Source organism: Anomaloglossus baeobatrachus, chromosome 2 (genome assembly GCF_048569485.1).
Source record: "Anomaloglossus baeobatrachus isolate aAnoBae1 chromosome 2, aAnoBae1.hap1, whole genome shotgun sequence".
NCBI classification, from domain to species: Eukaryota; Metazoa; Chordata; class Amphibia; order Anura; family Aromobatidae; genus Anomaloglossus; species Anomaloglossus baeobatrachus.
In genome coordinates this window covers 81,172,414-81,197,797 of record NC_134354.1, presented here as the reverse complement: position 1 = coordinate 81,197,797, position 25,384 = coordinate 81,172,414, and the positions used below count along the sequence as shown (strand labels likewise).

Below are 25,384 nucleotides of genomic sequence, written 5' to 3'. Positions count from 1 at the left end.
CAAGGCATGCTCTTGCTTTGGCAGACGCGGGCTTCGGCAGACGCATCTTTCAGGTGTCTGTCGCCCATTTGTGAAGTTGGGTTTTCCTGCTTCTCAGTTGTCTGTTTATTCCCACCCATGGACTGCTTTGGGACGTCCCATGGTCTGGGTCTCCCATAGGAACGATAAAGAAAAAGAGAATTTTGTTTACTTACTGTAAATTCTTTTTCTTATAGTTCCGTCATGGGAGACCCAGCACCCTCCCTATTGCCTGTTGGCAAGTTTCTTGTTCCGTGTGTCTTCACCGGCTGTTGTAGACAGAGGCTCCGGTTATTCCGGGTTTTACTCTGTCTCTACTTGTGGGTGGATGTCCTCCTTCAGCTTTTGCACTAAACTGGCTAGGACTGGCTAGCAGGGGGTGTATATGCTAGGAGGGAGGAGCTACACGTTTTGAGTGTAGTAACTTTGTGTGTCCTCCGGAGGCAGTAGCTATACACCCATGGGCTGGGTCTCCCATGACGGAACTATAAGAAAAAGAATTTACGGTAAGTAAACAAAATTCTCTTTTTTTCAAATAAAACGGATTGTTCAGCGTTTTATTCCTCTTTTACGGCAGGATGCGGTTTTAGATAAGATTCTCCATTCAGGGGTTAATATTGTGGCCAGAAGAGCTAGTACTATAGGTAATTTAGTGGCTCCTAGCTTATTTTCCTCTAAAAGAGCCAATAAAACCTGGTTGAGTGTTACTGGCTCATATAAGTGTGGATCTAACCGCTGTGGTCTTTGTCGTTTTATGGGTAATAACAAATCTCTTTTGATCGGTGGTGAAAACTCTTTTAATATAAGATCCTTCATTAATTGTGCCTCGACACATGTGGTTTATGTAGCCACATGCACACTATGCGTTAAGAATTATGTAGGTTGCACCTCAAGAGCTTTGAGAGCTAGGATCTCTGAGCATGTTCGGATTCCTTCTGCAGCCCTGGATAGTAAGGGTATGTGCGCACGTTGCTTTTTACCTGCTTTTTACCTGCTTTTTTGCTGCTTTTTCTTCTGCGCTGTTTAATGCCAAAATGGATGTGTTCTTCTATTCAAGCAAAGTCTATGGGAATTTGGGTTTCTTGTTCACACTATGTTGTTCAAAATGCTGCCTTTTTGTGGCAGAACTTTGGTCAAAAACTCAGCTTTGCAGTGCAAAACCCAAATGGCAAAAACAATTGACATGTTGCTTCTTTGAAAAGCTGAGTTTTTGACCAAAGTTCTGCCTCAAAAAGGCAGCATTTTGAACAACATAGTGTGAACAAGAAACCCAAATTCCCATAGACTTTGCTTGAATAGAAGAACACATCCATTTTGGCATTAAACAGCGCAGAAGAAAAAGCAGCAAAAAAGCAGGTAAAAAGCAACGTGCGCACATACCCTAATTCTTTAAATTATGTGGCGTTGGTTAAAAAGCGTTCGTTATCTGGTCTCACTAGGCATTATATTGAATGTCATTCTGCAGACTTTTCGTCTTTGAGGATTACAGGTGTGGAATCTGTACCTAGACCCCCCCGCGGGGGGGACTGGTTTCAGGCTCTGTTGCTGGCTGAGGCCAAATGGATCTTGCGGCTAGATTCGAGATACCCAGGCGGTTTTAATTACCGCTCGGATTTGCGATATATTTTTTGATTCAGGCTTTCCTAGAAATTCCTTATTAGCGGACGATAATTGGTGTTTTCCTTGCTTTCAGGGGTAGTTTTTCCTCTATGGGAGAGTACATAAATTGGGGTTTGGCCTTGTATATAGAACTAAATTGATATATGCTACATCTAAATTAAATTTATTTTTTTTCAAATACTCCAAGGGGGCATGTTATGTAAATGGGAATGCATGTGGTTTGAGATTAATTTGTACTTTGACATATATATTTTTCCTATTTGGGACAATTATGTAATCTACTACACATATATGGACATAGATATGTATGGATAAATATAAATTGATGATTTTGATTGAACGAGAAAATGAAGTAATAAAATAAGTACAAGGGCATTAGTGAATAAAAATAAGATAATAAATAGGTATATTTTTTTATATATGCAATTTTATGTAAATTGTGAACATTTTGGGGTTCTTGTGCTTATAGTTGGGAATTTTCTCTTTTGTGATATACACATGCATTCTCATCAGAACTCTTGCCCACCTGATGATGGGGTTTAACATAAGTTGTCTACTCATATATATATTGACATATTTTTTGGTATGTTTATATGATTCTGTTACTTAAAGCGGTTGGATCACTGACCCCCCTTTTTTCATTGTTGTTGCTGCTGCATATGTATATATATAATCTCTTCTTTTTTTTTTTTTTTTCTCTTTAACCATGCATTGTCCTGCCTGCTTACCTTTTGCAACTTTATGTGAAGGTTTACACCCACCGCCGGCTGATTGCTATCAGTGGTGACCAGCTTTTTCTTCTGTGTCCATGTAATGAGTTAGTCTATTTTAGCAGCTGAGTGGTGTACATGGATTACTTATGATTAAGGACTCTTTGCTTTTAATATGGAAGTCCGAAACGCATAAAGTTTCCATGGGATAACTCCCTCCTTTTGTTTACACGGATGGAACCTTTTTAATACTTGCCAATAAAGCTCCGACATTTTATTCAGAGGTATCTTGTGCTGGATCCTTTCCTCCTTTTGCCTTCATAGATTAAAGTTTTGGCAGAGTTCAAATAATGGCGCCCAGAGTTGGCATGTGCGCAGATGGAGCTATCGGCTCAAGATCTCATCTGCGCACGCGCCACCTCCGGCCCACTGATCTCCCAGCAGCGGACTTAAGGAAAATGGTGCCCAGAGGTGGCACGTGCGCAGATGAGATCTTGAGCTAAAAGCTCCAGCTGCTGCATGATCAGCCAACAATCTGATGTGTATGGGGGACTTCCCACCTCTCCCTCAATAATGTCAAGGAAGGGAAAGATCTGTTGTTGGAATTCCAATAGCTGACTTTTGTGTTCTCTCTGAAGATAACCCTCCACCAGAGAAGCCCGATATCTGCCTCTAGTAGAGAGCACAATACCATTTGGCTGAGCCTTCCTGTATAGGAGAGAGCGCTGTTGACCAAACAATTGTATGCGGCACGGTGGCTCAGTGGTTAGCACTGCAGTCTTGCAGCGCTCAGGCCCTGGATTCAAATCCCACCAAGGATAACATCTGGAAGGAGTTTGTATGTTGCACTCAACACTCTTGCCATAGACTTCAATACAAATCACATGTGACCTGCAATTTGTTTGCGTCTTATCTTTCCAGCAAAATCAGAGCTCTAAAGTATGTGTGTGATGCCATGTCACAGACAAGTTGCAAGATGTTACATGTCGTAGTGAAGCCTCAGCCAAAGGGCTCGCTCATATCACCGTATAACTCGGACAAGTGCTATTTGATGTTTTATCCAACAGCCCTCCCTCCAATGTTCTACTGTGGGACAGTGCAGATCAACATTTTCTTTTGTATTGCAGATTCAGCACGATATATCAGATCTCGCGCACCTATACAAGTCTATGGGTGAGTGTGACACATTGGACTGCACTGATGTCATCAGAGTACTGGCCAATAGACACAGAGGCAGGCAATGGAGAAATTAATCTTTCTTCTCTGCACCTGAGCTTTAATTCTTGCATGTGAGAGAATCAGGTCACAGTGAATGACACTCGGCTCACGCTCACAGCAGAGTTTGAGCAAAGTGTCATTACATATAGCATCAGATTCTCTCGCTTCAGAGGCTTTACACCAGTGTGACCCCTGCCTAAGGCTGGTTTCAGACGTCCGTGTTTAATCAGGTACCAGTCACACGCATGGTTATGGTCATATGTGTGTGATACGTGTGACATCCGTGTTTGCACACGTGTGACACGTACCAGGTAAAACACGTGTCTCTGTAATGAAAAGATGTTCTATATTTACCTGTATCCAGCGACGCTGTCTCCGGCTCTGCTGCGTCCCGCTCCTGATCCCCGCTCATTATTTTCATTAATTATTCACTGCCCGAGGATTTGGATGCCGGAGCATCGCAGGGACAGGCTGGAGACAGCACCGCCGGGGACATCGCCGGTGAGTATACAGCAGTTTGTGCAGTGACATCCAGAGACTCATCAGGGTTCCCAATGAACTCTCATGAACCCCTGGAAGTCACCATCGTGACACTCGCTGTAGCGCAGTTGTCGCAGGGGTGTCATCAGGAGGTCATCAGAGTTCATTGGGAAATCCGATGACATCCCTGCACACACACTGCTGGCAGATTACTCACCTGTCACTAGCGATGTCCTCAGTGATGCTGTCCTCGGCAGTGCTGTCTTCAGGGCTGTCACCGCGATGCCCCTGCTCTCAGCTGCTCACTGCGGTGAATAATCGATGAAAATAATGAGCTGGGGTCAGGAGCGGGAGGCAGCAGAGCCGGAAACCGCATCACTGGATGCAGTTAAATATAGAAAATCTTTTTATTTAAAAACCCGTGTTTTCTCCGGTCCGTGTCACACGGATCACATCCGTGCTGCTGGAGAAAAAAAAGGACACGTCTCCGTGTGAAATAGCAGGGCCACACGGTCCGTGTGAAAGTGCACAATAGGGTAACATGGGTACGTGTGACATCCGTGTAAAATACGGATGTCACACGTACCTAAAACACGGACGTCTGAAACCAGCCTAAATGTCAGACATGGTTTTGTTACAAAAATGATGCAAACTATAGCAGAGGGTCCGCGCTTATTATTATGGGGTCTGGCTTGTTCTGTATCTGATAGAGTGCAGCGTGCCAAACGTTTTCTGCCATCCTAAAAATCTGATACCGGAACACAACTCAGACTGACACCATTAATAGTCACTGACCTCCTCTAGTTCTGATGTCATCAGTATTGCAGAGACCTTTCCCCTAAGAAGGGAAAGACTGTCCAAACAAAAGTGTGAACATAGTGTAAGGCCGTTGTGATATCACTATTCTGTTCTACCAGGGCATGAAAGTTGGTATTAAATGGATTGACTCAGATTCCTAAAATATATAATAAATTGGTCTACAGCAGTTCAATGCAGAATAAGATTAATATTTTTTCATAAGAATTTGGTAAAGTTATCAAATGTCTTCTATTCTGGATCTGAGAAGCTCGGCTCTTAGTTGAGATGAATCTGTGCTGCGCTTGAGCTACATAATATAAGTAGTGAAGCTCCTTCTCTACAGATAAAAGGTAAAAACAAAGACAAAGAATGCCTGCAATCATCTCAGTAATGCTATAAACACTAGCGTGAACAGGAAAGTAGGATTAAGGTAAGTTCTTCTTAGGCCGGCTTCACACTTGCGATTAACTTGCACGAGTGCAATGAGAGAAAATCTCACATTGCACTCTGACCCATGTTAATCAATGAGACAGCTCCCATCTGCTATTTTTTTCTCAGTCCAAATCGGACTGAGAAAAAAAATCGCAGCATGCTGTGTTTTGGTGAGTTTCTCGCACAAGTCTCTTCAATGCAAGTCTATGGGTACGTGAAAAAAAAAACGGATGTCACACGGACCATCCTAGTGACATCCATTTTTCTCAATAGATTTCTAGCAAGTAGTAGAGAATAATGTAAATGCTCCTGTACATAACAGTACATGAGTAGCAGCTGCTGAGGGTAAAAACTGATTGCACACTGACAGCACACTGATGAAACGTGAACTAAAATAGTCCGACTTTCTGGAATGAGAATCGGACCGATTTTACACTCGCAAGTGTGATTCTAGCCTTAAAGCAACTCGAAACTTTCAATGAACAGCAAAATGATCCTTTAAAATTAGATCTTGTTGAAACTACTTCACATCTCTCCTATTTATCACATGCGCTGTGTTGTGCACACGCTGCAGCTGGCAATGAGAGAGTCTGCAAGAGGGACATGGTGGAAATCTGATTGGCAAAGTGAGAAAATTGGTTATTGCTGCCAGAACCCCTAAAACTGATTCCATCTTGATGAGACATGCTGGAAAAGGGGCAATTGTCGATCAAGCCACTCAGTGGGGCAGTACTTATTTAATGACTCAAGTCATTGTATATTGCTAGATGACCAACAGCAGGGAAATAAGCTCTGGTTGAGGTAGCAATTAGGAGGTGTCTACAGCAATGCCAAGAGCAAGAGGACTTTGATCCTGCCAGTGCTACTGCTGCCGTATCTTCAGCCTCATCAGATGAGTTTAATTTTGAAAAGTAGTTGGACAACATGGAACAGGCAATGTGTTACCACAGGGAAAAATATTCCACTCCCATAGCAAACAGACTGACATGAAGTGAAAAATGTTTCTGAAATGTGGTCAAAGAAGTAGAAGAGTTCAACCGTTAATCAAAACTGTACATGAGGCAATTCTTTTATTCCCTGAGATTCCCCTATTTTATTCCCTGAGATTGTTAGTGATGTTGCCCATGTGGCCACCACTTTGCCACCAACCCAAGTTAGTGTAGAGAGGTTGTTCTCCAGCCTTAAAATAATTAGGTAAAATTTGAGGTCATCTTAAGTTGGGTTGGTGGCAAAGTAGTGGCCACATGGGCAACATCACTAACAATCTCAGGGTATAAAAATCCCACCAAGGACACTATCTGCAAGGAGTTTGTATGTTCTCCCCGTGTTTGTGTGGGTTTCCTCTGGGTACTCCGGTTTTCTCCCACACTCCAAAGACATACAGATAGGGACTCTAGATTGTGAGCCCCAATGGGGACAGTGTTGCAAATGTATGTAAAGCTCTGTGGAATTAATAGCGCTATATAAATGAATAAAATTATTATTATTATTATTATTATTATCTATGAAGGAGGATCTGATGGAGGCAATTCTATTTCTCAGAACAATTTCATACATTAACAAGATTGTATGGAATAATATTTGTGCAAACTGTTTTTCCCACTTACTGCACAGTGTATTGCATATTTCCAATTTATTAAAGTTTGTGTTCTAAACTTGTATTCCAATAAATATATACTGCTCAAAAAAATAAAGGGAACACAATGGTATTTTGTGTTCTTTATTTTTTTGTGCAGTATATTTTATGTTCTCTCAACAGCTTGATTATTGAATCATAATAATGATTAAAATGCTGATGTTACCATTTTACTACAGTAAATTTATCAGAGTAAGAGTCAGGGAAATTTAGTCGGAGGTTCGGCTTACCAACTCCACAGCCCTGTGTATTCCACGCTGTCCTCTGACTGCTCATGTGAGGTCCACATTGGTCACTCTTAGAAATGATGCTATCCACCTGGGTTTCATGACATAATGTAAGGTTATGAGGCTGGAGTTGTTTTTTCACCCATCACCTCTTGGATATACTATAAAACACACAATAAGTCTATGTTCACACAGGGTGTTTTTTTACATGTTTTTTCAATGGTTTTATGCAAATCCATGCTAATAAAAAGCGGCTTTTTAGGCCTTGTGCACACTAAACGGAATTTCCCGCGGATTTGCTGCATGTTTCGCTGCAAAACATGTTCATAACATCTCTGCAGTGATTCACCAGCAAATCCTATAGAAAAAAAAAAATGCTGTGCGCACTAGGCAGATTTTGACAGCTGCATGTTTTGCGCCGGGATTCCCGCAGCAAAAAGAATTGCATGTCACTTATTTTCCGCAGGTAGCTGCGGGACTGGCTACCGGAGACATCTCCAGTCATGCCAGGCCTGGATTCAGTTACCTGCCCTGAACTCCGGAGCTGTCACCTGAGCTCCGGAGTGCAGCGTAGACTAAACTGTGAGCGCCGAGTGATTGATTCCCCGGCAATTGCAGTTTAATTCAGGCCGGGCTGATCTCCGGAGCTCAGGTGACAGCTGTAGAGAGGCCGGGCTGCACTCCGGAGCCGTCACCTGAGCTCCGGAGATTAGCCCGGCCTGAACTAAACTGCAATCGCCGGGGAATCAATCACTCGGCGCTCGCAGTTTAGTCTAGGCTGCACTCCGGAGCTCAGGTGACAGCTCCGGAGTTCAGTGCAGGTAACTGAATCCAGGCCTGGTATTACTGGAGATTCCTCCAGTAGCCAGTCCGGCGCTGGCTGCATTTCCGCAGCAAAACGCAACAAACGGATTTGGATGCGGATTTCGGTGCGGTATTTTCCCGCAGGTGCGGACATCGTACTGAGCCTCCCGAATTTTCTTAAGAAAATTCCTTTTTCTAGTGCGCACAGGGCCTTACAGCACCAGCAAATCCTATAAGATTCCAGAAATCTCATACACACACGTTTTTTTTTCCCTGAATGAAATGGTAAAATTCTTCATTTTTTCTTTGTTTTTGATAGAAGCAGAATGTCAGTTCTTTCAGCGCTTTTGCTGCTTTTTTCACCATTGAAAGCATTGAGTGATAAAGAACCGCAGCTGCTTTTTTAGTAAATGAAACTAACTTTACTTAAACATGTACTGTAGACAAATGACACCAAATACACAGCAAAAAATGTAGATTCTTTACTACCAAGAGATCAAGTTTTGCTGACCCCCAAAAACGCCCTGTGTGAACAAAACCTAAGGCTGCGTGGTGACATGGCAAAGCCATATTGACAGTAATCAGTAAATGGGATGTGTTGTGACCTGTAAGTGGTTGCGATTACACTGTTGGCAGAAAGTGAACCCCATTCACCATTATTCCTTGTGACTGTGGCCGTGGGACAATCTTCAGCCACAAGTCAATGTTTTGCCGCAAAACCAAAAAGGAGAAATAAACACAGAGCACTTTGTGATATTCACGTAACTTTACTTCAGGTTTTGTAGTGTACCAATAAGATTCATAAAATTATATACAATTGTTATATACAGTACCATTGAAGATCATACTCAGCAGTAGAAAGAGAGTGGCTGCATAAATACAGTGAGAGGCCAGGAATACTGGAATCATATGGGGTGGTAGATGCTCCTCCCATGACCCGGAGCTGCAGTCCCCTCATGGCCAAAAGCAGAGACCCCGTTTTTGATGACTGTGTGTAAATTGTGATGCTCCCATGTATTTTGATATATAGTGTATTATGCCCCTTTCAACTGCGTTCTTCCCCGCATTCAGTGGTCCAGTGTCTGCCGTATACGCCTATTGGACACCAACTGTACACCTCCAAAAGAAGCATTATGCAGCTAAGGCTGCTTTCACATTGCGTTCCTCTTCCCGTTCACTGGTCCCATCGGGGATTCTGTCCGAACCCCCCACAAAACGTGTTTCGGACGTATGAGCCAATGGGGCCACTGACTAGAATGGTGCAGACAGAGTCAAAATGTGCTCTGTCATACATCATTTTCGGGAGTATATGCTTTCTGGAGGCGGACAGCCAGACGCAGTCTACTACATCTGGGGTCTGCCTGCTATAGGCGTATACTCCCAAAAATGGTGCACGACAGAGCACACGGTGATTCCGTCTGCACCATTATAGTCAATGGCCCCGTAAGCTTATGCATTTGAAACCTGTTTTGCAGGGGGTTCGGACGGAAGCCTCGACGAGAGCACTGAATGGGAAGAGGAATGCAGTGCGACAGTGGCCTTAGAATGAAGCATCCAACACAGAAACAAGAGACCAGTTCAGCTCACCAGAGTAGATAGGATATCTCAGATGGTGCGGTGCACGGAAAATATCAGGCCGGTTCCTGAACAGAAGCAATCCAGATTAGAGGAAGACCATCATCCGCAGATAGTATATTAAAACCTTTGCTTTATTCTTCCAAAAGTTAAAACATAGACACCGTCCGGTGTACGCGTTTCGAACAAAAAAATGTTCTTAATCATGAGTAAGAACATTTTTTGTTCGAAATGTGTAGACTGGACGGTGTCTATGTTTTAACTTTTGGAAGAATAAAGCAAAGGTTTTAATATACTATCTGTGGATGATGGTCTTCCTCTAAATCGGGATTAGAATGAAGCATGGTAGAGCACGTGGTGACCATATCATTATGGCCCTGATGTCACATACACCCCAATCCAGTTTTGTAAGGAAGTGGGGTTCAGATGCAAGCTGAACATGGGAAAGAACGCACTGTGAAAGGGGCCTTAGGGTACGTGCAAATGGAGGTTTCAAATAGTTTATTAAAGCAGCTCTCCTTCCAAAAACGCTTGAAGGAAAAAAAAAAAAAAAAAAAAAAGGGGGAGGACAACATTTCCCACAAAAAAATTTACATGACATTTACAGAAACTGTTTCTGGAAATTAGGCGAAGGATTTGGCCTTTACTCCATCTCCGAAGTGCTTCCCAATTGTCCACAGACTGTAGGCTCTAAAAAAACAAACCAGTGTCTGCTGCACCAGAGCAACCAATCAGACTCCTGCTTATATCAAATCAAAGCATATTTTATAATAAAAGAAGTGATCTGATTGGTTGCTACGACCAAGAATAGCACTCATTCACAGAGTGCAGATCTAATCCGCAGAGTTCAGCCACTTCTTTAGGCTCTCAGTGGGTGAAGTTGTCATGAAATCACATCCACTTTGCTTGGACAGTTAAAGGGAACCGGTCGCCACTTTTTTTGGCTATAAGCTGCGACCACAACCACCAGGGCTCTTATATACAGCATGTTAGAATGCTGTATATAAGAGCCCAGGCCGCTGTGAGAACTTAAAGAAGGGAATTTTGTTTACTTACCGTAAATTCCTTTTCTTCTAGCTCCTATTGGGAGACCCAGACAATTGGGTGTATAGCTTCTGCCTCCGGAGGCCACACAAAGTATTACACTGAAAAGTGTAACCCCTCCCCTCTGCCTATACACCCTCCCGTGCATCACGGGCTCCTCAGTTTTGGTGCAAAAGCAGGAAGGAGGAAACTTATAAATTGGTCTGGGGTAAATTCAATCCGAAGGATGTTCGGAGAACTGAAACCATAACCAAAAGAACAATTCAACATGAACAACATGTGTACAGAAAAGAACAACCAGCCGAAGGGAACAGGGGCGGGTGCTGGGTCTCCCAATAGGAGCTAGAAGAAAAGGAATTTACGGTAAGTAAACAAAATTCCCTTCTTCTTTGTCGCTCCATTGGGAGACCCAGACAATTGGGACGTCCAAAAGCAGTCCCTGGGTGGGTAAAAGAATACCTCAATAAAAGAGAGCCGAAAACGACCCCTTCCTACAGGTGGGCAACCGCCGCCTGAAGGACTCGCCTACCTAGACTGGCATCTGCCGAAGCATAGGTATGCACTTGATAGTGTTTTGTGAAGGTGTGCAGACTAGACCAGGTAGCTGCCTGACACACCTGCTGAGCCGTAGCCCGGTGTCGCAAAGCCCAGGACGCACCCACGGCTCTGGTAGAATGGGCTTTCAGGCCCGAAGGAAGAGGAAGCTCCGAAGAACGGTAGGCTTCAAGAATCGGTTCCTTGATCCACCGAGCCAAGGTTGACTTGGAAGCCTGCGAACCCTTACGCTGGCCAGCGACCAGGACAAAGAGCGCATCTGAACGGCGCAGGGGCGCCGTGCGAGACACGTAGAGCCGGAGTGCTCTCACTAGATCTAATGAATGCAAATCCTTTTCACACTGGTGAACTGGATGAGGGCAAAATGACGGTAAGGAGATATCCTGATTGAGATGAAAAGGAGATACCACCTTAGGGAGAAACTCCGGGACAGGACGCAGAACCACCTTATCCTGGTGAAAAACCAGGAAAGGGGATTTGCATGACAGCGCTGCAAGCAAGACGTGATAAAGACACATCCCTCAGCGGCTCGAAAGGTGGTTTTTGAAGAGCCATTAACACCCTGTTAAGGTCCCAGGGTTCCAGCGGACGCTTGTAGGGTGGAACTATGTGGCAAACTCCCTGCAGGAACGTGCGGACCTGCGGAAGCCTTGCCAGGCGCTTTTGAAAAAATACTGAGAGCGCCGATACTTGTCCCTTGAGAGAGCCGAGTGACAAACCCTTGTCCATTCCGGATTGAAGGAATGAAAGAAAAATAGGTAAGGCAAAAGGCCAGGGAGTAAAACCCTTATCAGAGCACCAGGACAAGAAGATCCGCCACGACCTGTAATAGATCTTGGCGGACGTTGGTTTCCTGGCCTGTCTCATAGTGGCAATGACATCCTGAGATAAACCCGACGACGCTAGGAGCCAGGACTCAATGGCCACACAGTCAGGTTGAGGGCCGCAGAATTCAGATGGAAAAACGGCCCTTGTGACAGCAGGTCTGTGCGGTCTGGAAGCGCCCACGGCTGACCCACCGTGAGATGCCACAGATCCGGGTACCACGACCGCCTCGGCCAATCTGGAGCGACGAGAATGGCGCGACGACAGTCGGATCTGATCTTGCGTAACACTCTGGGCAACACCGCCAGAGGAGGAAACATGTATGGCAGTCGAAACTGCGACCAATCCTGAACTAACGCGTCCGCCGCCAGAGCTCTGTGATCTTGAGACCGTGCCATGAAGGCCGGGACCTTGTTGTTGTGCCGTGACGCCATGAGATCGACGTCCGGTGTTCCCCAGCGGCGACAGATCTCTCGAAACACGTCTGGGTGAAGAGACCATTCCCCCATTCCCCCGCATCCATGCCTTGACGACTGAGAAAATCTGCTTCCCAGTTTTCTACGCCCGGGATGTGAACTGCGGAGATGGTGGAGGCTGTGGCTTCCGCCCACAGCAGAATCCGCCGGACTTCCTGGAAGGCTTGACGGCTGCGCGTGCCGCCCTGGTGGTTGATGTACGCAACCGCCGTGGCGTTGTCCGACTGTATGCGGATCTGCCTGCCCTCCAGCCACCGATGGAACGCCTTTAGGGCTAGATACACTGCCCTTATCTCCAGAACATTGATCTGAAGGGAAGACTCTGAGCTCCCTGAGCCCTGTGGTGGAGAAAAACCGCTCCCCACCCTGACAGGCTCGCGTCCGTCATGACCACAGCCCAGGTTGGGGGTAGGAAGGATTTTCCCTGCGACAGAGAGTTGGGAAGGAGCCACCACTGAAGTGACGTCTTGGTTGCAAGGGAAAGAGAGACGTTCCTGTCGAGGGACGTCGACCTCCTGTCCCATTTGCGGAGAATGTCCCATTGGAGTGGGCGCAGATGGAACTGCGCGAAGGGCACTGCCTCCATTGCTGCCACCATCTTCCCCAGGAAGTGCATGAGGCGCCTCAAGGGGTGTGACTGACCCCGAAGAAGAGATTGCACCCCTGTCTGCAGCGAAAGCGGTTTGTCCAGCGGTAGCTTGACTACCGCTGAGTGAGTATGAAACTCCATCCCGAGGTAAGTCAGTGATTGGGTTGGTGTCAACTTGGACTTTGGGAAGTTGATGAGCCACCCAAACTGCTGGAGAGTCGCCAGAGCGACGGTCAGGCTGTGTTGACATGCCACCCGGGAGGGTGCCCTGACTAGGAGATCGTCTAAGTAAGGGATCACCGAGTGTCCCTGAGAGTGTAGGACCGCCACAACGGATGCCATGACCTTGGTGAAGACCCGTGGGGCTGTCGCCAGGCCGAAAGGCAGTGCCACGAACTGAAGGTGTTCGTCCCCGATGGCGAAACGCAGGAAGCGTTGATGTTCGGGTGCGATCGGCACATTGAGATAAGCATCCTTGATGTCGATTGATGCTAGGAAGTCTCCTTGTGACATCGAAGCGATGACCGAGCGGAGAGATTCCATCCGAAACCTTCTGGTGCTCACATGCCTGTTGAGCAGTTTGAGGTCCAGAACGGGACGGAATGATCCGTCCTTCTTTGTCACCACGAACAAGTTGGAGTAGAAGCCGTGACCATGTTCCTGAGGGGGAACGGGAATCACCACTCCTTCTGTCTTCAGAACGCCCACAGCCTGAAAAAGTGCGCCGGCCCGAGATGGGGGCGGAGATGTTCTGAAGAAACGAGTCGGAGGACGAGAGCTGAGCTCTATCCTGTAACCGTGAGACAGAATGTCTCTCACCCATCGGTCTTGGACATGTGGCCACCAGGCGTCGCAAAAGCGGGAGAGCCTGCCACCGACCGAGGATGCGGTTCGGGGAGGCCGAAAGTCATGAGGCCGCCTTGGAGGCAGTGCCTCCGGCGGTTTTTTTGGGGGCGTGACTTAGACCGCCACGCATAGGAGTTCCTCTGGCCTTTCTCTGGCCTGTTGGACGAGGAGGATTGGGTGGCTGCCGGAGCTCTCAGGGGAGGAGGGAGCCGTGGGCGGCGACTAGTAAAGTGCGGAAATCTGGGGCCCCACAGTGATCAGTGAGGGGGGGGAGGAAACCTAAAGTATGCTCCAGCCCTCACTGCCGACGTCAGGTCGACCGTCCCGCCCTTACCCCTGACTGGCAGGCCCGGGGGCGGGAGTTATGGTACTAGGCCGCAATGAAGCCGGGGACTAAATTTAATACCGCGGCCGACAAACAGGCTCGGTCGGCGCGGAAGTCCCGGTCTTCACAAACCAGCAGCTGCTGCAGCGTCTGTGAAACAAGCGCTCCATGCACAGTCCCCATGGGGACACAGAGTACCTTTAGATGCAGGGCCCTGTCCCTGAGGATACATAGACTCCTGTCCGGCAGATTCCCACAGGGGCTGCGGAGGGAGCCCGGTCCCAGTGAATGGATGACCGGTCAGGATCCCACTTCTCCCAGAGCCTCTAAGGGATGGTGAAGGAAAACGGCATGTGGCTCCAGCCTCTGTACCCGCAATGGGTACCTCAACCTTAACAGCACCGCCGACGTAGTGGGGTGAGAAGGGAGCATGCCGGGGGCCCTGTGGGGGCCCACTTTTCTTCCAACCGATAAAATCAGCAGCTGCTGCTGACTAAAATGGGAATGCATGAGTGGATGTGTGCCTCCTTCCACACAAAGCATAAAACTGAGGAGCCCGTGATGCACGGGAGGGTGTATAGGCAGAGGGGAGGGGTTACACTTTTCAGTGTAATACTTTGTGTGGCCTCCGGAGGCAGAAGCTATACACCCAATTGTCTGGGTCTCCCAATGGAGCAACAAAGAAAAAACAGTTTATAATACTCATCTAACGGTCGCGCTGCGGTGGAATTGGGTCACGGAGGAGTCTCCGTTCTCCGGTGCCAGCGCCGCATCTTTCGGCCATCTTCGGCCTCTTTCTGAAGCCTGTGTGCATGACGCGTCTACGTCACACACACTCGCCAGTCCTGCGCAGGCGCACTACAATACTCTGATGTGCCCTGCTCAGGACCTGAATGCCGGCGAGTGTGGATGACGTCGGACGCGTCATGCACCGAAGAGGCAACGCCGGCACCGGACAACGGAGACTCCTCCGTGACCCAATTCCATCGCAGCGCGACCATTAGATGAGTATTATAAACTGTTTTTTAAGTTCTCACAGCGGCCTGGGCTCTTATATACAGTATGTTAGAATGCTGTATATAAGAGCCCTATGGTGGTGGCCACAGCTTATAGCCAAAAAAAGTGGTGACAGGTTCCCTTTAAATACAACAGAATGTGTGCAAAAAACCCCCCAAAAACTCAGCATTTACACATTTTATGTGAACACGGCATAAATGTCCAAGCAAAGTGGATGTGATCAGTGCAGTTTGTTGCTTTGTGGAGCCTGAAAAAAATGAAAGCAAAAAAAAAAAAAGTTGCATTTTTAAATGCAGAAGAAAGGTTTGCTGTAGTATTAAAAAAAAAAAAAAAAAAACATTAAAAACGCACGGTTACCAGGGTCTGGTGATAAAAACGCAGGGTTACCAGGGTCTGGTGATAAAAACGCAGGGTTACCAGGGTCTGGTGATAAAAACGCAGGGTTACCAGGGTCTGGTGATAAAAACGCAGGGTTACCAGGGTCTGGTGATAAAAATTGTAACATTGAGATTCCAAGTCACACAGATTACTAGTAATGCGATCGTGCCCCCATGACACATCAGGAAATGTAAAAGCGAACGTTCATGGAGTTAAATCAGCAGTAATATATCTGTATCAATTCAGCAGCAAGTGAGGCCATTCTTAAAGGGATTGTCTCTTGTAAACCTTAAGATATATGGAGATAATATGCTCAGCAGCCCCTCCATGACCCAAAAAGGTGGACTTTTTACAAAAAGCTTCCATTCTCGTGGGCTCCTTTATAACATAGATGACCATTCTTGTCAATGTGTGGCCTTGTAATACTAGACCCTCCCCCTTTGGTGGCCACCTGGATACTGCAAAAGTAGGGTTTGAGGCAATCATCAACTGATCACTGATTTTGTGATGGGGGTTGATACAACCCCTTTAACCAAATATAACATTTTTAGCAGGCATTGTGCTTTTCTTGCTGACCTCTTAAGAAAAAAGTTTAAAAACTGTAAAATGTTCAATATGAAATTTGAGAGAAAACAATAAGAAAAGGTTAACACTGGAGCAGAATAGATGAGACATTCAGGTAGGCGGTAGCGTCCCACGTTGTTAAAGCTGACACATGCCAATTTCACATCAGTTGTTCTTCAGCGCGATCCACAATGTCCAGTAACCCAGAATCGGCCAACTTACCGGTGGACCACTGACTGGTGACAGAACCCACTTGGCCACATCAGTTCCAAGCATTAGATGCCTCTAGTTCTGTAAGTATAAAATACTGATGTCATAGTGCGGTCACCAGCGCAAGGACACACAATCACCATTCCCTGTTGTGCATCTCAAGAGATAACGTCATGTGTGTCACTGTTGGGTCTTTGCCTCATTGTCAATGGCGGGAGTGGCTTTCCATAAAAATCTAAGTCAGACAAACAGCAAAACATAAGAAAGAATGCTCCAATTAGTACGATAGGGTGCAATACTCAGATCCTTATAGGCAGCGCATGCGGAATGAGGATGATGATGTTTAGGACTGATCGTCAAAACCAGTGCTGAATGGAGAAGGAATCGATGAGTGTTAGGTGGTGAAACATCAAACTGGAGAAAGCTTTAGCTGGGGTGTTTTAAAGGGTACTGCAGTCCCAATTCATGCCGCCCCACTGTTGCTGCCTTCCCATATGTCTCTATGAATTTATAGAAAATGGCTGATACAGGTAAAATATATCTTTGTACCGTGTTAGCCAGTAGAGATAAAAAATTGTTTAAAAGAACTGAAGTCCTCAGTGGTGGATACCTTTTAATGGCTAACTGAAAAGATGGTAATAATAGCAAGCTGTCGAGACTATTCAGGTCTCTTCTTCAGGCTCAAATGGCTAAAAGGTGAAGCTCCCCTTTAAATAAATCTAGACATGCCTTGAGTTTTGGAGCTTAGATACTACATTTTCTTCTTCACATTGACTAGCTCTGCCCATTAGGAACAGTCTGCAACCCATAGATTGATCCACCAGAGATCGACTGTACAATCCGCATGTAAAATGGGCAGCGTTTTGGCAACAGAATGGGCACGCTGCTGCATTGAAAATCTGTAGTATGCCTTGAATCCTGAACAGATTTTTTGTTTAAAAGGGGTTGTCCTCTGCTAAATGACTACTCTACTTCTATCCAAGACCAGCACCACTCCTCTCTTCTGCCAGTGATCTTGTCACATAAACAATGTCAAGTAAGCGCTGCAGCCTGTCAGGAGATCACGAGCGGGTACAGAGCTCAGAGTGGAGCAGCGGCACCGGTACGGGACGTAAGTATGGCCTTGGAGCCATTTCTTTCTTTAAAAGGGAACCTGTCACCACTTTTTTGGCCTATAAGTTACGGCCACCACCACCGGGCTCTTATAATACAGCATGTTTGAATGCTGTATATAAAAGCCCAGGCCGGGGGTAGAACATAAAAAACACTTTATAATACTTACCTAACGGTCGCGCCTGTGCAGGATCGGCAAGTGAGTATAACGTAGCCGCGTCATGCACCCAGGCTTCAGAAAAAGGATGAAGATGGCCAAAAGAGGTGGCCCCGGGACCGGATGACGGAGACACCCATTAGGCCCATAGTGCGACCGTTAGGTAAGTATTATAAAGTGTTTTTTATGTTATACCCCCGGCCTGGGCTGTTATATAGAGAATTCTAACATGCTGTATATAAGAGCCCGGTGGTGGTGGCCGCAGCTTATATGCCAAAAAAGTGGTGACAGGTTCCCTCTAAAGAAAGAAATGTCTCCAAGGCCATACTTCCCGTACCGGTGCCTCTGCTCCGCTCTGAGCTCTGTACCCGCTCGCGATCTCCTGACAGGCTGCAGCGCTCACTTGACATTGTTTATGTGACAAGATCACTGATAGAAGAGAGGGGCGGTGCTGGTGTTGGAGAGAAGTAGAGTAGTCATTTAGTAGAGGACAACCTCTACCACCAAAAAAGTGGTGACAGGTTTCCTTTAATAATGAAGCATTGGAGACTGGTACAAAAAGAAAACAAAAACTGGGGAGGAGAAACAGTGGCAGTGGGTAAAAATTATCACAACTGCAACCAATCTGTCTACTGTTTTTGCATCCCCATAGGACCTTTTAAAGAAAGCGTAGTAACCCCTACAGCTTTCCTTTTCTATGATTACTACCAAAAATTGAGGCCTAGAATAGTTGAATCAGCAGTGATATATAGTACCCTATAGTAGGTCTACAAGGGCTATCAGCATTAGTTAGACCAGATTTCTTCTCGACATCACGGTTCTATATTAGAAGCCAGGACTAGTGTGGACACAGGTCGTGAGAATGCAGATGGCCAGAATGCAGGCACAGGTTAGCATCCGTATTATAGCTGCAAAGCCCGACATGGATTATGGGTCTACTGCCCCATGCTGGCAGCAAGGTCAGTTCAAGTCATAAAAGAATGAAAAGAATTAAAAACAAAAAAAAAATAAAAAATTAAAAAGAGTTCGAGAATAAGGTAGAAAGGCAGGTAAATGAAGGTCACAAAAGACAGAGGCTGGACAATGATTTATTAAGTATAAAGTGCAACAAAATATATAGAAAAATATAGATTTATTATTCTGACATCTTTATTAGATTAATGACGTTCTCCTCCATCTGGGGGCACATTCATGTAGGAATGAACGATGTAAGCACATTTGTAACCAGGTCCCTGTTGTGAGTTTTGGAAGACCCCTCCGCCTGGCCAGCAGAGGTGATGAGATTGGATCTATCATACTAGTCACGTCACTGGTTATCCTGCCAAACTGGCGTGCACTATACAGTCCTCACATGGCCAAAGCTTGGGAGTAATACGTTTTTTTGTTTGTTTTCTATATTGTAGTGTGTTGAAGAGTGAATGTCATAGTAGGGATCACTTTTTTGTTTTCTCCAATTATTTAAAGGGGATTTGGTCATCTCTTAACTTGCAAAATGTATGAAGCAATGCAATCCTTATGAAAGGGTTATTGCTATCTTTTGTAAGAAGCGTGCCCGCTGCTCCTCTGCCTCCGGACGTCCTTGCTGCTGGAGGCTGGTGCACTCCTCGATTGACAGTTCACACCAGCAGCATTGCAGCGCCGCTGTCCTGGACTGTCGCTCCTAATATGAGGCAGCTTTACCTCCATCAGAAATGCAGGGAACTAAAAGCCGGGATGAAGAGCTCCCAGCATGCTTCAGTGATGCTAAGACTTTGTGCAGCGCTTACAAACTCACTAGGAAAGAGTTTCCAAGCATTCCACAGCTTTGGCCACCTGTGCTACACTGTGGACGTGTGGACGTGGCGGATGTTCTTGGCAATGAGCAATAAACAATAAAAACGAAAAAAATAAATAGATAACAGGGAAATTAACAAATTTTAATAAATAGTAAAATGGCTTGATTTTCCTACCCTGCCCATCTTTTAATTCAGGAATAAAGGCGGCTTTACACGCCTCGATATATTGTGCGTTCGCATGTGCGATCGCACCCGCCCCCATAGTTTGTGCGTTTCAGGCAATTTGTTGCCAGTGTCGCACAAAGTCGGTAACCTCCCGTCACACGTACTTACCTCCCAAACGACGTCGCTGTGGGCGGCAAACATCCTCTTCCTGAAGGGGGAGGGACGTTCGGCGTCACAGCGCCGTCACACAGAGGCGGCCAATAGAAGTGGAGGGGCGGAGATGAGCGGGACGTAACATCCCGCCCACCTCCTTCCTTAGGCATTGCCGGCAGGATGCAGGTAAGCTGCAGTTCATAATTCCCGGGGTGTCACACAGAGCGACGTGTGCTGCCTCGGGAACGATGAACAACCGGCGCGTAGAAGGATGATCGATTTTTTGAAAATGAGCGACGTGTAAACGAGCACCGATAAGGTGAGTATTTTTGCTCGTTCACAGTTGCTCGTAGCTGTCACAATCTACGATATGTCATACGATGCCGGATGTGCGTCACTTACCACGTGACCCCGATGACATATCGTTAGATATATCGTAGCGTGTAACGGGGCCTTCACTCTTTAAATATTCCTGGAACATCTCTCTGTGTTACTGTTATTCCTCCTGTATAGGCAAGAATAACCTGACAATGAGAACTTACCATTTCTAAGGTCAATGGGGCCGTGCACCTTCAGATCAGAGGGGACAAGATCATTCTGTGAGACTGGTAAATGTTTAGTGTCAGACACAACGCTCCACTGTGGTTATTTCATAAGGAATATCAAGAATACTTAAAAATAAAAGTATTACAGTCACCTTACTAATTCCCCGTTGACATGCACACGATGCGGTAGGTCCTTGCCTGGCTCATTACTACCTGTTCTGATCATGTACAAGTGCATCTCAATAAATTAGAATATAGTCAAAAAGTAAATTTCAGTGATTCAAAACAAAAAAGGGAAATGCATATATTATATAGAGTCATTACACACAGAGGGATCTATTTCAAGTGTTTATTTCTGTTAATGTTAATGATTATGGCTTACAGCCAATGAAAACCAAAAATAGTCATTATCTCAGAAAATTAGAACAATTACCACAAAACACCTGCAAAGGCTTCAAAAGCATTTAAAGTGGTCCCTTAGTCTGGTCCAGTAGGCTACATAATCATGGGGAAGACTGCTGACTTGGCAGATGTCCAGAAGGCAGATATTGACACACTCCACAAGGAGGGTAAGCCACAAAAGGTCATTGGTAAAGACGCTGGCTGTTTACAGAGGGCTGTATCCAAGAATATTAATGTAATGTTGAGTGAAAAGAAAAAAATGTGGTAGAAAGAGGTGCAAAAATCAACCAGGATAACTCCAGCCTTGATAGGATTGTTAAGAAAGGCCATTAAAACATTTTGGAAAGATTCACAAGGAGTGGACGCTGTTGGAGTCAGTGCTTCAAGAGCCACCACACACAGACATATCCAGGACGTGGGCTACAACTATCACATTCCTTGTGTGAAGCCACTCATGACCAATAGACAACGCTAGAAGCGTCTTACCTGGGACAAGGAGAAGAAGGGAATTTTGTTTACTTACCGTAAATTCCTTTTCTTCTAGCTCTAATTGGGAGACCCAGACAATTGGGTGTATAGCTACTGCCTCCGGAGGCCACACAAAGTATTACACTTAAAAGTGTAAGGCCCCTCCCCTACTGCCTATACACCCCCCGTGGGATCACGGGTTCCTCAGTTTTAGTGCAAAAGCAAGAAGGAGGAAAGCCAATAAACTGGTTTAAGTAAATTCAATCCGAAGGAATATCGGAGAACTGAAACCATTCAACCTGAACAACATGTGTATACAAAAAAACAGGGGCGGGTGCTGGGTCTCCCAATTAGAGCTAGAAGAAAAGGAATTTACGGTAAGTAAACAAAATTCCCTTCTTTGTCGCTCTATTGGGAGACCCAGACAATTGGGATGTCCAAAAGCAATCCCTGGGTGGGTAAAATAATACCTCATGATAGGGCCGTAAAAACGACCCTTTCCTACAGGTGGGCAATCGCCGCCTGAAGGACTTGTCTACCTAGGCTGGCGTCCGCCGAAGCATAGGTATGCACCTGATAATGCTTGGTAAAAGTGTGCAGACTCGACCAGGTAGCCGCCTGGCACACCTGCTGAGCCGTAGCCTGGTGCCGTAATGCCCAGGACGCACCCACGGCTCTGGTAGAATGGGCTCTCAGCCCTGAGGGAACTGGAAGCCCCGCAGAACGGTAGGCTTCAAGAATTGGTTCCTTGATCCACCGAGCCAGGGTGGATTTGGAAGCTTGCGACCCTTTACGCTGGCCAGCGACAAGGACAAAGAGTGCATCCGAGCGGCGCAGAGGAGCCGTGCGGGAAATGTAGATTCTAAGTGCTCTCACCAGATCCAACCTATGCAAATCCTTTTCACATTGATGAACTGGACGAGGACACAAAGAAGGTAAGGAGATATCCTGATTGAGATGAAAGGGGGATACCACCTTAGGGAGAAACTCCGGAATCGGGCGCAGCACCACCTTATCCTGGTGAAATACCAGGAAGGGAGATTTGCATGACAGCGCTGCTAGCTCGGACACTCTCCGAAGAGACGTGACCGCTACTAGAAAAGCCACTTTCTGAGAAAGGCGAGACAGGGAAACATCCCTCATAGGCTCGAAAGGCGGCTTCTGAAGAGCAATTAGAACCCTGTTCAGATCCCAGGGCTCTAACGGCCGCTTGTAAGGAGGGACGATATGACAAACCCCTTGCAGGAACGTGCGTACCTGAGGAAGTCGTGCTAGGCGCTTCTGAAAAAATACAGATAGCGCAGAGACTTGTCCCTTAAGGGAGCCGAGCGACAGACCTTTTTCCAACCCGGATTGCAGGAAGGAAAGAAAAGTAGGCAAAGCAAATGGCCAGGGAGAAACTTCCTGAGCAGAGCACCAAGTTAAGAATATCTTCCACGTCCTGTGGTAGATCTTGGCAGAGGTTAGTTTCCTAGCCTGTCTCATGGTGGCAATGACCTCTTGAGATAATCCTGAAGACGCTAGGATCCAGGACTCAATGGCCACACAGTCAGGCTCAGGGCCGCAGAATTCTGATGGAAAAACGGCCCTTGAGACAGCAAGTCTGGCCGGTCTGGTAGTGCCCACGGTTGTCCTACCGTGAGATGCCACAGATCCGGGTACCACGACCTCCTTGGCCAGTCTGGAGCGACGAGGATGGCGCGGCGGCAGTCGGACCTGATCTTGCGTAGCACTCTGGGCAACAGCGCCAGAGGTGGGAACACATAAGGCAGCCGGAACTGCGACCAATCTTGAACTAAGGCGTCCGCCGCCAGAGCTCTGAGATCGTGAGACCGTGCCATGAAGGCCGGGACCTTGTTGTTGTGCCGGGACGCCATTAGGTCGACGTCCGGCCTCCCCCAGCGGCGACAAATTTCCTGAAACACGTCCGGGTGAAGAGACCATTCCCCTGCGTCCATACCCTGGCGACTGAGGAAATCTGCTTCCCAGTTTTCTACGCCCGGGATGTGAACTGCGGATATGGTGGATGCCGTGTCTTCCACCCACGTTAGAATCCGCCGGACTTCCTGAAAGGCTTGCCGACTGCGTGTCCCTCCTTGGTGGTTGATGTATGCCACCGCTGTGGAGTTGTCCGACTGAATTCGGATCTGCTTGCCTTCCAGCCACTGCTGGAAGGCTTGTAGGGCAAGATACACTGCCCTGATCTCCAGAACATTGATCTGAAGGGTGGACTCTTGCTGAGTCCACGTACCTTGAGCCCTGTGGTGGAGAAAAACTGCTCCCCACCCTGATACTCGCGTCCGTTGTGACCACCGCCCAGGATGGGGGTAGGAAAGACTTTCCTATTGACAATGAGGTGGGAAGAAGCCACCACTGAAGAGAATCCTTGGCCGCCTGAGAAAGGGAGACGTTCCTGTCTAGGGACGTCGACTTCCCGTCCCATTGGCGGAAAATGTCCCATTGTAGTGGACGCAGATGAAACTGCGCGAAAGGGACTGCCTCCATTGCTGCTACCATCTTCCCCAAGAAGTGCATGAGGCGTCTCAAGGGGTGCGACTGGCCCTGAAGGAGAGATTGCACCCCTGTCTGTAGTGAACGCTGTTTGTTCAGCGGAAGCATCACTATCGCTGAGAGAGTATGAAACTCCATGCCAAGGTATGTTATTGATTGGGTTGGGGTCAGATTTGACTTTGCAAAGTTGATGATCCACCCGAAACTCTGGAGAGTCTCCAGCGCAACGTTCAGGCTGTGTTGGCATGCCTCTTGAGAGGGTGCCTTGACAAGTAGATCGTCCAAGTAAGGGATCACAGAGTGACCCTGAGAGTGCAGGACTGCTACTACTGCTGCCATGACCTTGATGAAGACCCTTGGGGCTGTCGCCAGACCGAAAGGCAGGGCTACGAACTGAAGGTGTTCGTCTCCTATAACGAAGCGTAGAAAACGCTGGTGCTCTGGAGCAATCGGCACGTGGAGATAAGCATCTTTGATGTCTATTGATGCTAGGAAATCTCCTTGAGACATTGAGGCGATGACGGAGCGGAGGGATTCCATCCGGAACCGCCTGGTTTTCACATGCTTGTTGAGCAGTTTTAGGTCCAGAACAGGACGGAAAGACCCGTCCTTTTTTGGTACCACAAACAAATTGGAGTAAAAGCCGTGACCTTGCTCCTGAAGAGGAACAGGGATCACCACTCCTTCTGCCTTTAAAGAGCACACCGCCTGCAGAAGAGCATCGGCTCGGTCGGGAGGCGGAGAAGTTCTGAAGAATCGAGTTGGAGGACGAGAACTGAACTCTATCCTGTACCCGTGAGACAGAATGTCTCTCACCCAACAGTCTTTGACATGTGGCAGCCAAATGTCGCCAAAGCGGGAGAGCCTGCCACCGACCGAGGATGCGGAGAGAGGAGACCGAAAGTCATGAGGAAGCCGCCTTGGTAGCGGTTCCTCCGGCTGCTTTCTTTGGGCGTGACTGAGCCCGCCAAGAATCTGAGCTCCTCTGATCCTTTTGAGTCCTTTTGGACGAGGAGAATTGGGACCTGCCCGAGCCTCGAAAGGACCGGAACCTCGACTGTCCCCTTCTCTGTTGGGGTTTATTTGGTCTGGGCTGAGGTAAGGATGAATCCTTACCCTTGGACTGTTTAATGATTTCATCCAATCTCTCACCAAACAGTCTGTCACCAGAAAATGGCAAACTGGTTAAGCACTTCTTGGAAGCAGAATCTGCCTTCCATTCCCTTAACCACAAGGCTCTGCGTAAAACCACGGAGTTGGCGGACGCCACTGCCGTACGGCTCGTAGAGTCTAGGACAGCATTAATAGCGTAAGACGCAAATGCAGACATTTGAGAGGTTAAGGACGCTACTTGCGGACCAGATGTACGTGTGACAGTGTCAACCTGCGCAAGACCAGCTGAAATAGCTTGGAGTGCCCATACGGCTGCGAATGCTGGAGCAAACGACGCGCCGATAGCTTCATAGATGGATTTCAACCAGAGTTCCATCTGTCTGTCAGTGGCATCTTTAAGTGAAGCCCCATCTTCCACTGCCACTATGGATCTAGCCGCAAGCCTGGAGATTGGGGGATCCACCTTTGGACACTGGGTCCAGCTCTTGACCACATCAGGGGGAAAGGGATAACGTGTATCCTTAAGACGTTTTGAGAAACGCTTATCCGGATAAGCGTGGTGTTTCTGGACTGACCCTCTAAAGTCAGAGTGGTCCAGAAAAGTACTCAATTTACGCTTGGGATACCTGAAATGG

At 46.9% G+C, this 25,384-nt stretch overlaps 1 protein-coding gene across 2 annotated transcripts in view; it reads right to left on the bottom strand.

The window, feature by feature from the left end:
- Positions 1 to 15,267: 15,267 nt before the first annotated feature.
- ARL13B (ARF like GTPase 13B) overlaps positions 15,268 to 25,384 on the bottom strand; it is a 140,810-nt gene continuing 130,693 nt past the window's right edge. Inside the window, exon 11 of one of the 2 annotated variants that reach the window (XM_075335121.1) lies at positions 15,268 to 16,582. In XM_075335121.1, coding sequence (XP_075191236.1) covers positions 16,506 to 16,582 — 77 coding nt within the window. In that variant the 3' untranslated portion in view covers positions 15,268 to 16,505. The remainder of the gene's footprint in view (positions 16,583 to 25,384) is intronic. The other variant, XM_075335122.1, reaches the window with a different exon arrangement.